This window comes from Erpetoichthys calabaricus, chromosome 3 (assembly GCF_900747795.2).
Source record: "Erpetoichthys calabaricus chromosome 3, fErpCal1.3, whole genome shotgun sequence".
Lineage (NCBI taxonomy): Eukaryota > Metazoa > Chordata > Cladistia > Polypteriformes > Polypteridae > Erpetoichthys > Erpetoichthys calabaricus.
The window spans coordinates 64,873,507-64,887,765 of NC_041396.2; the positions used below are offsets into that span (position 1 = coordinate 64,873,507).

General features: G+C 37.8%; 1 protein-coding gene across 1 annotated transcript in view; it reads right to left on the bottom strand.

Annotated features, from left to right (window-relative positions):
• Window positions 1-1,604: 1,604 nt before the first annotated feature.
• Window positions 1,605-14,259, bottom strand: part of LOC114648075 (14-3-3 protein beta/alpha-1-like) — a 42,360-nt gene continuing 29,705 nt past the window's right edge. The window contains exons 4-6 of the mRNA XM_028796880.2: window positions 8,031-8,194; window positions 5,596-5,691; window positions 1,605-2,688 (exon numbers count right to left, since the gene is read on the bottom strand). Coding sequence (XP_028652713.1) covers window positions 2,629-2,688; window positions 5,596-5,691; window positions 8,031-8,194 — 320 coding nt within the window. The 3' untranslated portion in view covers window positions 1,605-2,628. The remainder of the gene's footprint in view (window positions 2,689-5,595; window positions 5,692-8,030; window positions 8,195-14,259) is intronic.

Sequence of the window (14,259 nt, forward strand, 5' to 3'; positions counted from 1 at the left end):
TCTGTAATGTTCTCTACAGAACAGTAAAGCAAACGACAATTACAATTTATAATCCTACTCCATGCAAAGAATTCAGCTTTTATATTTTACATGTTAATATAAATAAATTTCACCTTATGCTACAGAAAATAGGTTGCAGAAGTGGAGAAATATGAAAAGTGAAGGTACGAGTGTCTAATTGTCACCCATTACCTAAGTTGTATTATCAAAGCAGTAAATGGTGTAACTCAAGAATTTCAGTTTTACAGGATAACCATACAAATGGAAAGGTTTCCTATTCTGCATATGTACTTTACTGTGGATCTCTCCTAGCATACCCAAGTTTGCATTCTAGATCTTTTTGCATCAAACAGAAAATTCAAATCTCATTTGAGTATCTCTGTACTGAACATTTAATTAAATTGGAAGCTAACCATTCTGCTCTGGAAGTAGAAATCGTCTAAAAACAAACACACATACACGCACGCACACATACACTAAACAATACCGGGTCTGTCCTTGTGTGGAAATACAAAAACTTACTTCAACTGCACAACCCTTGTGTTTAGCAATAGGATATTCACATTCCTTTACAAGTTTGGTTAAGTTACCTTGATTTAAGTAAAATGAGCAAAACCCTGATCAACTGAAAAAAGGCAAGGAAAAAGTAATTTAAGGTTCTTACCAAAAGTCATTGCTTGCAAGTTTTTAAATAAGCAAAACATTCTAACTTTCATTACACTGATTAAACCGCTTTTTTATATTTTCAACAGAAAGGCTCTGCTATACCACAGCTGAAATACAAAGTGACTTAAGGGCTTGTAAGTTACTGGGCTCTCACTGACTCAGACCACGTTACATCACTAGTCCGTCCTCCAACTAGTCATATGAAAAAGTAAATAAAAATTGTAATTTTTCTAAATGTGTACTTTCAGAGGGAATGCTAACCAAATTTTTCCTGTGCATAGAGAATGTTGCTCCCTGGCTGGCATGTTCCATTTGTCAAGTTTCCATTCAATTGTCCTCCACCATCATCACCACCACACACACACTCGTTAGTCCATGTTGCTACTATGAACATCTGGCCCCATATTTTGCTGTGTGTAAAAGCATCTTTTTAATATATAAAGCAAAAAAAAAAAAAGCTGCTATTGCTACTACTGGGATAGCTTTCAGCTTATAACTACCCATTTTCTGTATTTGGGCATGGAACTTGTTTCGGGTGGTAGTATCTATTTTGCTCGCTTACACTTTATGCTCTTGCTACATCCTCTACTCCATCGAAGTTAGACTTCCCAAAAAGAACATTTACAGAACACTTAACAAACATCTTGTGCACTACATCAGGAAAATGACAATTTCTCCTACTAGTTTGTTCTAAACAAAAACTACCTGCTGCAATGTAACTAGTGTTTAAATATTTCAGGAAATTGAGAGAAGGCCTTTTTAACATTACCTACACGCCAACCTAATTTCAACTTAGATAGGGTAATGATTCACATTTACATTGCCCTTTTGAAGCCAAACAGCAGAAATGGTTCTAAAAATTTCCAAAAATTAGCGTAACACTTATTCCCAGAAATAAAAAAAAAAAAAAAAAAAAAAAAAAAAAAAAAATGCCTGCATGGTTTATAAAATGTCATTTTATTACGTTACATTGCTGTTACATAGGGCATTAAACATTTTCACAATGCTTTTGGGGTCTACAATCAATGATTAGCAAAACACAATAGTGGTCCAAAGGTCTAATAGCAAATCACTGGACAGATCAAACACCCTCTTACATGTGCACAAACCTGCATCGAAAAGTACTAAACAAGATACCTGGACTTAAGAGTTTTAAATTTAATTTCCATTCCTGCGAAAGAGAGGAAGGGGGAAGAAAGAAAACAAACAAACAAAAAAAAAAAAACGCATGCACTTTTTTTTCCTCTTCCATAGGCGCCACTTGACTCAGATATCCTACACAAACACACTTTGAAATGAGCAGCAAAGCAAAGCAGGATATGCTTGTTACAAAAAATAAATTTATAAAGTGGTTGAGGTTTTGACAAATAAAATAGTACAATTTAAGGCTCTTATTTTCTTAAATTTAAACTGGGTTGGATTTGTTTTACGTCAGAATTTTGCAAATTTGCAGCCATAGGCAAACCAGAGGAGTTTTGCATCAGAAGGACAAAGCAGTGGCACTAACACATATTTAACAGTCTTGAGTCCCCCAACCCCTCCCCACAATATATAAACTTGCAACAATGAAATTAAACCCTCCTGTTTGAAAGAAATTAAACACTAATTGAATTCTTTGCTTCTTGAATATCAAACACTAATGTTATTTTTCCTTGAAGTTACTTAACACAGATAAAATGAAGCTATTAATACTTTTCTACAGCAGTAACTGCACAGCAGGAAGGTTGGGGGAAACAAACACAAACCAAGGAATGGAATATTTTTGCTTTTTTTATTCCCAAAGCTGAAGTGTGAAAAGACTAAAATTGTTGAATTTCCATACACAGCTATTCAGTAAAGGCTTTCATTGCTTTAAGAATTCTGAGTGGAGCAATAAGGAATGGAGACGTGTAAAAAGGTTTTTTTTTTTTTTTTCTTTTAAAGTTTGTTTTGTTGTTTTGAGGAGACCACTCCATGTGCAACTTAGTTTACTTCAGGTTCTGGACAGTCATTATCGTCATTTGCATTATCTGATGTCCATAACTGGAAAAAAGAAGAAAAAAACAAAACATTATGAACACTGAAGAAAAAAAACAAAACAAAAAAAAACTACATTACAAATAAATGCACATTCCTCACTCAATTTTGCACAAATTTCAACCTAAACATGATTTATTCAGAACTAGATATTCATGAGATAAGCCATTCCTGGATACAACATTCAGATATACAATCTTAAACTATTCACACCTTTAAAATGTCAAATGCTGTATAACTCACTAAAATCTTTGCCTAGGATTTTATGAGATGGTAAGCTACCCTGTTAACACTAGAATCCCTGAAGCCTACAAAAAAAGTCGTAATGCCAGGCCACAAATTCCCTCGCACCTCCTCATCAGCGTCTGTTTTGCAAATGTGTCAAATCACACAAGCAGCCTGCTATCCCATTCCCCACCGACATAGTTGAAGTTCTCCTAGCTCATGTCTGTTTAGGTGTGAGGTGTCTTGAATTCTATAGGATAAAAATCGTTATTTGGAATACATACATACATACATACATGACCGGAAAACTTTTTTTCATATTATAGTTAGAATGACAAAATGTTTACATGACGTGTATAATGTATCAAGACTCAAGTCCAAATATCAAAAACCCACTTTTACAAAATGTATAACAAAAAAGTACACCTTTATTCAAGAATATAACCAAAGGAAATTATTCAATTTACATGTTGCTGTCAATGTGTATAAACCAAAACCAATATTAAATCGACACAACCTCAACATGGCTGGTGTAGAGGTAAGAACTGCTGCTTCATAATTAAAAGGTTGCAGGTTCAATCCTGGGTCCTCTCTGCACTTACAATTTTGAGTAGTAAGCTGCTGTTATTACTTTTACATAATAACACATACTTGATTTGAGTCTGTAACAGCTGGTGTAAAGTTTTGCTACTTGTAAAAGATATCGCTGAATGTATACAGTATAAGCAGACACACAAACGCCTGAGATTCATGTCTTCTAGGTATCTTGTTGTATGACAACATCATATCTGTCTCTGCCTCTCTTGTATATGCACACACACATTCATGCATGAAAACATTATTTGAACAGGTTGTGTCTTTTGAACATTGAAGTAGCAATGCACATGTGCTTTGTCTCCAAATGTGCCACAATCCAAAACTTTATGCCAAATTTGTCAGGCTTGTTTGAGATGTATTGCAAGAAAGGACAACGGACCTTGGTTGGAAACAGTTACTCATCAACATTGATATGTTGTATGGGGTTGTAACTCAGTGTAGATGTCCGAGATTGCAGAAAATCTGTCATTTTACACAAGTTCTGCATGGGTGTCTTTGTTGTCAAAGCGCAAATGCCGCATGGTAGTCTGATAGCAGTTGATCAGGGCATCGTATCTTTGATTGCCGGAACGACAAATAGTTCTGATCAGGCATCAATCACAGAACCAACTGTGGTCACCACTGCTCTTGTGAAAAAGAACGGAGATAAAACTGCATCAACTCAAAAGGAGGAGAGGGTAGTCTGTTGTACCACATGAATGTGACAGAAAACAGAAAAAAAAAAAAAGCTAATTTTTACAAATAGCAAAAATGTACACCTGATATTACAGACTCAAATCAAGTGTGTGTTTATTAAAGTAATAATGGCAGCTTACTACTCAAAATGGGGAAAACCCGGACTCAACTTAGAACCTTTTGTTTGAAAGGCAGCAGCTCTTACCTCTGCACCAGCCAAGCAGACATGTCGACTGTCTTGATATTTGGGCTTGGGTTTTTACTCATTGTCAGCAACATTTAAGTTGAATGATTTCCTTTTCTTTGGTTATATTCTTGAATAAAAGTGCACTTGTTTTGCAATATCTTTTGTGAAAGTTTGATATTTGGACTTCAGTCGTCACACATTATACACTTCAAATCAACACTATTACTATAAAATGAAAAAGTTTAGTTATGTGTTCAACATTTCTTGCCTTGCATTTCCTGTCATCCTACATTTACCCAGATTTTTGTAAATGCAGAAGACATGAAATGCATGTATTCCAAACAATATATTTACCCTATAGAATTAGACGCTTCACACCCAGATAAACTAACTTGACCTGGGAGAGGACGGGATAGCAGGTTGCTTGCTGCTTGTTCTGATCAACACATCTGCAAAACAAAGATGCTGATGAAGAGGTGCGAAGGAATTTAAGGTTGCCTGGCACTGTGACTTTTTCGTAGGCTTCAGGTATTCTAGTGTTAAACAAAATCCACTCCCCAGACCGTCACATGCCAATTTAGCATTTGTTACAAGAGTTTGTCGTGAGGGATGACTCAGTGACGGTGCTCAATTTTTTTTAGCTATTGAGTACTGAAACTTTAACACGTTTCAATTAGCAAACTTGAGCTAGTTTATTAACAGAAAATATCTACCATTTGATTTTTCCATAATTTTAAAAGACCTAAAGCTACCAGGGTAGATGCATCTACAAATGTTATGAATTATTATTATTATCTAAATACCTGAGCAAGCAGCCTATTTCAGGTTTAGTTAGTTAAAAAAAAAAAAAAAATCTACTGATAAAATGTCTGGGTATGCAGTTTTTGTTCCTATACAATTATTTAAACAAGTTAGTGAATTTAATGAATGATTTTCACTGCATGGAAACAGGCATTTCAGAAAAAAACACTTGTATATTTAAAAAGCTTCTGAGGACTTATTTCTCTATCTTCAAAGGGCAAGTATGGGAAAGGTTCACCCTCTTGTATATAAAAACACAACTTTGCCTTAAAGATGCCAAGAGTGTATTTTTTACATGAACAAGCTACTGGCTCTCAATTTACAACTATTTTAAATATTTTGAGAAAGCAAGCCAAACACAGACTTGTGGATTAATAACCAACTACATAGAATAAAAAACATTTGCACACAAAGTATGTTAAACTTACTGTTAGGTTGTCTCTAAGTAACTGCATGATGAGAGTACTGTCCTTATAAGAATCTTCATTTAGTGTATCAAGCTCTGTAATTGCATCATCAAAAGCCTAAAGAAAATAAAATTCTGTATAAGTAAACCTTAAACATTTGTAGTACATTTCTGAATACAGCTCTCTCCAGAAAGATTCGCAATCATTTCAATATAAGTTAGGGAAAAACATTGAGTTGCAGAGGAAACTAATATTCAGTTAGGTTCTTAGAAAATACACCTGATTTTTGGTATAGAAGTTTAAGGCCACTTTGCAAAGACACTACCTTCCTGAAAACCTCTTTATAAAGGGGAATTTACATAATACAAACATATAAATTATTAACATTTAAATGGAAAAACATTTGTAAACAAAAAGTGGGTTAAAAGGCTTTTGGGTCAAGGAAGAAACACCATTAATTACATAAACACCACAATTAGTAACGTTAGTTCTCAAAAACACTAACACCACATTTTTCCCTTCTTTAAAAAACAGTTTAACAAAGTTTACCTATGTTTTATTACTTTAAGTTTAACAATAACAGGAACAGCTTTTGCAAACATTTCACAATCTTTTTTTTGGTTTCAGAATGTCAGATAATGTGAGAAGTGAGCAGCAAACATGATTAATTGACAGAACCATAGCATGTGAACACGATCAGCTGTGAGGATGACACGTCACCAAAATTCAGCCACACCTCATGCTGCAGCAAGGTGTACTTGTAAAGACTGTAAAGATTATCCAATATTAGCACTGGTGGTGAACACTGCAAAAAGGTCCCAAACTGTCTTCAGAGATGAAAAAGGGTATTTTTCAAAGAAGCAAAATTTTCTGAATTACAAACGACAAAAATATAGAAGCCTTTGTTATCAGGCTCCTTACAAATACAAAACATGTCTAATGTACAATGTTAGTTCATATATGAAAAAGTGAAAGATCAAAACTACATATAAAACAACAGAAGCAGATATATGCAAGAACCAATACAAGAGGGGAAGTGCCAGCCATTGCACTGGTCTGAGTGAGTCGCATCCTGGTTAAAAACAGACACTCAGCAATGCAACAGTCAAAAGTTGTGCTTGCTAAGGCTGCTGACTTGTTACTCACTGTTTAGAGATTTCATAATTTTAAAAAAAATCACAGCTGCCATCAAGGACATTAGGTTATCAAAGAATACAAGGCAATGCATAGCTACGGTGAAAGACATGGAAAAACAGCTAAAAAAATGAAGAAACTGCAAGCAAGTGTTTTTCCTTACATCTAACAATCAACTATTATGATATGGCACATCTAGGTTACTAGAATGGTGTGTGAGGACATGAGCACAAAACGACGACTCAGAGTTTTGCCTCTAAAGTTACATGGTGGGGTTTATGAAGTTTATAACACGGCCAAGATGGTTTTTAAATTTATTTTAAATCAATACTGAATTGAAGGGAGAGACCGATGATCCTTGGCCGCAGTAATGGATTCATTACATAGCTTTTATGCGTTATCACTATATAATTCTTCAGCATTAGGTGGAAAGATTTTAAATATGAAGGACAAAATCAAAGTTGCATGCTAAAGATTCACAGAAATGACTACACAATAATAAGCATGAAACAAAGCAAAGGTAAAGAGAAACAATGAAAATATCACCACCTAGCCCCCTACTAAATCACCCAAAATCAAAGTTGCATGCTAAATATTCACAGAAATGACTACACAATAATAAACATGAAACAAAGCAAAGGTAAAGAGAAACAATGAAAACAACATCACCTAGCCCCCTACTAATCACCCACACCTGACGACAGCACTGAACAGATGTAACGAACAGTTACAATGGAAAAATGTAAGTTAATGTTTGGAAACACCAAAGAGAAGTACAACTCAAATTAAATACCCAGAAAATTAGAAGATTAAGAAGGTTACTGGCATTAAAGAACATCTGTCCCAGGATGTACAATGCAGTTTATGTCCAGGGATATAAACAAAACCAACAGCTTGAATCTGAAGGCAGACCCATGACAAAGCACTTTAAGGGGCAATGGACAAATTTAAATGTAACATTTTGAAAGCAGAGATTTCAAAAAAATGCAAATATTCTTGAAAACTGATCCCCATGATACAGAGGTTGCTGGGAAGAGATCGCAATGCCACAACAGATTGAATGGAGTGTATAAGATGCCTTGTACAAGAGGGTATATTGCAGTGATTGGCTTCAACAAGAGGAACAGTGAACTGGCAAAGCTACAGAGGATGGGAAACTAACAAAATAGAACATTACAAACTTTAAGAACATATGTATCTAGTGAAATGCAATTCAAATTCTAGTAAAATTCAAGCAGAACATACAAATTAAGAAATACATTTAATATTGAAAAAAATGTTTTAATTGGAATAAAGTATAGAAAAGTTCATTTAACACTTACTTGTTTTGCAAGTGCGCAGGCCTTGTCTGGTGAGTTAAGGATCTCGTAGTAAAATACAGAGAAGTTCAGGGCCAGTCCCAAACGGATTGGATGTGTAGGCTGCATCTGTTCCTTGCTGATATTAAAAGCACTTTGATAGGCTTCCTGGGAAGCATCTATTGCATCTGCCAAATGAAGTACATTTAGGTATAAGAAAAGAGCTATTCCTCATGTTAAAAATGTGAATACAGGCAGTCCCCGGGTTACGTACGAGATAGGGACTGTAGGTTTGTTCTTAAGTTGAATTTGTATGCAAGTCTGGACAGGTACATTATTTTAATAAATGCTATTGTTGACTGACTGTAACCAAGTGCTCTGCCAATGAATGATGGAGTTTCACCTCTCTGACCTTATTATTTCTACTTTATTTTCCATGGTGGTTTTTCTCTTTACTGTATTCAGTAGCACTTGCATCAGATTTGTGTTTCAGACATTGTTGAAGGGTGAGGACAAAAAGTTAAGATGAGATCTTCTGCACAGCACTGTACACGCTATCACAGCAGGAAGGCACCAGTCATCAATACGTCTGGTGTACTTACTGTAATAAAGTATCTATCTACTGAATGAGAGACAACTTCCTGCTATGTATGTAACAGTACAAGCAGGCTTGCTATTGAGAATGAATGGGGGCAGCAAGGGGTGCAGCGCCTGCAGCGTCAGCACACCGAGAGCGAACAGGATGCAGCCAAAGGCGGGCAGTGAATCGCCCACCACTGCCCCTATTCAACAGGCAGCCACCCGAGGAACACTACAATGCTGCCCCACGCCGCCCCATTCACCCTTAATGGCCTCCGTTCAGCCACAACCGGGTCACCGCTTGCAGCATCACCAGCTGCCCACCAAGAATGAACGGGGCAGCCATTCCAGGGATACTGCAAGGCTGTATGGTGGGCGGGCAGTGAAACGCCCCCCTCTGCCCCGACAGCAGCGTGGAGGGCAGGCAGTGAACTGCCCCCCACCGCCCAATCAAACCTCCCTCCTACCCTGCCGCCCACCGAGATTGAATGGGGTGCGGCCCCCACCGCCCCACTCATCAACCGGAGCCGCCCGAGGGATACCACACTGCGAGCAGCGAAACCGACCCCCTTCCAGCCACCGCTTGCAGCGCCCCCAGGCCAGAGATGACGGAGTGGCAGTTAATGAGGAGCTTGTGTTGCATCCTCCAGACAGATGAAGGAGAAGCTGTGGCCCTGTTCATAAGTCGTATGTTCATAACACTGGGACTACCTGTACAGTAAAACCTTGATTATCCGTCAGTCTTAATAGTCATGGGGTTGTTGGGTGGATAGTAATAATTCTTTACATTTATAACGCTTTTCTCACTACTCAAAGCGCTCTCCACACAGGGAGGACCCGGGAAGCGAACCCACAGTATCCTTAATGCAAAGCAGCAGTGCTACCACTGCGCCACCTGATGGGTGGACAATGTGCACACCAGTGCTTACCTATTACTGTACTACTGCTGCCATGCAGTACGCTACGAGCTGTGCACATTGGAACAACTCTCCCTTGTACTACCGAGTAGTGTTATTCCCAAGCACAATGTGTCATGCTGCATTTTGAAATCCGTGTCAGTTATGTACGGTCAGTTTTAATAGTGTTTCATGGCTTTTCTCAGTTTTAATTAATCTACTAATCTCTGGTGTTAGAATTGTCACAAAAATTGAAATTAAACATTTACAGAACAGCTAAAGTGCTTCAAGTATTGGTTCAATTTACAGAGTAGGAACAACAGTGAACGAAAAAAGCATGATGCCAACAACATTGAAAAACATGAGCAAAATGGAAACCACTGATGGTAATGTTAATGCGGTTCTGTATTGTAATTTTCTTTTTTAAATTCTGTTGTATTATGTTAATATACAGTATTATGAAATGCTTGCAGCTTGTGATACGCTGTGCAGGAGCAGAATGGGTAGAATGAATGCTTTAAGTGATGGGACTGGGTGAAGGGCTTCTGTTCTGTAAGGGATGGAAACACCTATTAGACGAGTGACAGAAGAAGTTAGGAGAAAAAGGAAGGTGCAGCAGAAGGAAGGTTTTGAGTAAATAATCAGGAGACAATAAGCAGGACTGTGTTTGGAGTTTAGATATGGTTGTTAAGCTTCTCTATCTCACTTGTAAGGATACTCAACATCTGGTCGCAACCTTAAAGTTAAGGAGAGTCAAGGTAAAAGCCAGTGTTCAGGGGCCTCATGTATAAACTGTGTGTACGCACAGAAATGTTGCATACGAACGTTTCCACGCTCAAATAGTTTTGCATAAAACCTAAACTTGGCATACATAAAGCCACGCACATTTCCTCGGTACCTCATACCCTGGCGTATGCAATTTCTCCGCTCGGTTTTGCAGACTGGCGGCACCCACCGTCAAAGCAGTGCTACTGTTCCTGTGTGGTTACCTTTTCTTTCTTAGACCCACATTCCTGACTCTGCTTTATAAATACACTGAAATTAACTGCATATTGTTTATTAGTGTAATGCATCCGATTGTAATTAACCTGTAGCAATATAATGGTCCAGGGAATAGCCATAGTATTCCAAATACCATAACTGCTTTAGCATTGTAACTCTCACTGCATCTTCTTTCAGCTGCTCCCATTAAGGGTTGCCACAGCGGATCATCTTTTTCCATATTACTCTCACCGCACCACTCGGAGTATTTATATCACTGTATCTGAGTGGGTAATCACAGCAACAGCTGATTGGAAAGAGAATTATCGGTATATAGTATCAAGCACACGCTGCCTCAGCCACGGCAAAACGCGACAAAGCCTTTCCTGTACGGACCTCACGTTTCAGAAACAGTTTCATCCCAAGAACTATAAACGCACTCAATCAAGTGCTCCTTGTAGAAAAGTTTGTACTTATAAGTACAATTACCCCACTGTAAACTTGCACTACAGTTGTAATACTGCACAACCTGAGGCACTTTATAACGCGCATATGATGACGTTATCATTTTTAAGATGAAATGCAGCAAAATATGTTGCTTATAGTATACAGATCAAGCTAACTTCATTTAAATCTGTATTGTTAATAATTAAACATGTGAGGACACAGTGTCGCAGTGCTAGCTAGTTCACGGATAGCTCCTGCCTTGTGCTGTATTATTGTTGGTGCTGACGCGACACTGGAAGGATAGACGGATAGAATAATTAAACATGCACTACGAAGATATTTCACTGTTCCTTAAAAGTTTTGAAGAATTGCCGTTCTAAGCTTACAGATGGCTTAATGTCTATTACAGAGCTGATTGTGTGGCGATTGGGTATTTGGAGGTTAGTACGTTTGAAAGACAGTACTTCTGTAATAAATTATTTCATCTAAGGTCGCACATGGCGCAGCAAGCCTCTTGCATGAGATATGAACAATCACTGCGCCACCATGTTCCCATGTTTAATAACATGCTTTCATTCCTATCATCATGAAAAAGATATCACGTATACATCTCAGTATTTTAATTATTCAGAGAGCTGTAATATCACGAATGTAATGGATTCCGTGTCCTGTCGGAGAAAAAACGGAAGCACGTAGTGATTCTCACACAGAGCATATAGAAGATCAAACACAGAACAAAGCATTTAACGTGCTACTTTAGTTACGATGGGATTTGAGAAACTAGTAAGATAAACGATTTTAAGTTTATAATGTTCTACTTTAATGACAAAATAAACTACGTGATTAAAATGGAAATTTTGAGATTAAAGTTGACATGTCGTGCTTTTTTCCCCCACTGTGTGCCTATTTTTTTTTGTCTGTACCCTAATAAGCTTTCATATGACACTCAGACGGTCCGATACGAGTCGCCTTTTCACGCCGACTTTGATATGATACAACTTTATTTCGGACACAGTGCAACTTTGTGAACTTGAGTTTCTCCGACACTGTCACTCAATCAACTTTCTTTTGTTGATTATACCACTGTTGAAACCAACAAATAGTACATTTTTTTCTTTGCCTCCACTTGGTATTCGCTGAAATTCTTATATTTTCCCCCATGCTTTTCCCATTGTCTTCACAGAAGGCTATTTATATCGATTTGCATATTCAAAGAGGCATAATTCTGGGAGGAGTTGGGGCGGGACAGAAGGCACGTGCGTTACTTTTCACGCTGATCGGGATTTATGTAGTGGAAGAATGTGAAAGTTTGCGTACGCACAGATTCCTGCATCTGGATTTTTCTGTGCGTACGCACATTCCTGCTTTTGTGCTTACGCCATGTTATAGTGAGTTCTACGCACGGCGTTATACAGGAGGCCCCAGCCCTGGTGAAATAACACCACTCATGCGCTCAGACAGGGTGGAGGTGGAAAAAAGGACGAACTGCAGGTGTCTTATGAAATAATCAGAACTCGCTGGAAGTCCTATCAAGAGGCTGTGAGAGCATAAAAATCAATTTTTATCTTGTCTAATTGCTAATGTTGCCTCGAGACCTAGGGTGCGGTTTAGCACCATAAACACTCTTAAACCCACCTGTCAGGGGCTTCCCTGACAGTATGCCGAGACCCGTAAGTATTTTTTTTTTTCTTCCAATTTTATAAATAAAATCCAAACCATTAATTCCAGCATTACTCTTCCAGGTGTTGATCACTAAGATGACACCAGCCCCACTAAGGCCAGTGTACAACCACTTCCATCCATCCTATTTATTCTTCTCAGCTAGCAGATATAATCCTGCATATGAATCCTTCCAATTATCTGCTAGATATCTTACTTTCAGAGCTATTAGTTTAATTGTTTAGGCTATTAACAACAACTGTCTAAAATCTGGTAAAATGCCAAAACAACTTTAAACATGCAATTGTTCAGCCTTTGAAAGAGCTGTAGGATCAAGTAAGGCCTATACTTTGGTGAAGAAGCCCAATTTCTAAGCTCCCATTCCTATCCAAAATTAAGGAGAAAGTGGTTTCTTTGCAATTACTTTCATATCTGGAGGAAAATGTATGTGCTGCGTTTCAGTAAGGTAAAAAAAAAAAAAAAAATTCATAGTACTGAATTGGCTTTGCCGAGTTCTATTAACTTTGGACTCTGGCTCTTCTGTAATCTTAGTCTTACTGGATCTCAGTGCGGCATTTGACACAGTGGACCATGGGGTTCTGTTAAAACTGCTCGAGGGTGAAGTAGGCATTCAAGACTGTGCATTGAAATGGTTTGAGTTCTACCTTAAAGGTAGGTCTATGTCAACACAGATGGGTGTCCCGCAAGGTTCTATCCTGCCTCCCCTTCTAATTTCCCTTTGTAAAAGATGGCCTTCAAGGGGAGCAGACAAACATGTTGCTTTATCATTGTTATGCTGATGATACGCAGCTGTACCTCAAAGTTAGTCCTGACATCACTTCCATCTATAAAAAACCTGTTGAAATGTGTTAAGGATATCAAATATTGGATGGCACAAAATTTCTTACAATTAAATGAAAATAAAACAGGTAATTATTTTGGGTCCTACCACAACTGCAGTTGAAACCAGTACTCAATTAGGCTCCTTGGCAGCAATAATTCATAATGATGTCAGAAACCTAGGTATCATCTTTTGAGTCATCACTAAGTTTTGAAAAACAAATCTCTATGGATCTCTTATATGTTGGACTTACAAAATCTGCTCTGTCACCCCTTCAGCTGGTTTAAAACGCTGCAGCTAAATTTTTAACTGGGTCTAGAAAAAAAGGATCATATCTCCCCCATTTTAGCCTCTCTCCACTGGCTACTTTTGAGGTGTTGCACGTATTTTACAATATTGTTTGTTTTTAAAGCCTTGCTCGGTCTCGCTCCAAAATGCATCTAATACTGTACCTCCTTCAAATTTACCCCCCCCCCCCCCCCAAATGCCTCCATGTGGCACCAACAGCACTGAGGTCATCTGGACAACTACTCCTTGAAGTTCCAAGATCTCAGCTGAATTCTAGGGGAGACAGAGCTCTCTCAGTTATTGCTCCTAGGCTTTGTAATGACTTGCCTTTTAACATCAGGTCTTTATTCTCTATCAAGGTTTTTAGAAGTCAGCCTGAGACCTACTTGTTTTCTTCCACCTTTTACTGTGTATAATGGGATTGTGGTGGTTGTTATAACTGGTTGTTTTATTAATCTGCATGATAGTTTGCAATGTGTTTTTTATTTTAATGCTTCTTTGTGCAGCACTTTGGTGTAACCTTGGTTGTTTTAAATGCACTTTTATAAATATCTAAAAATAA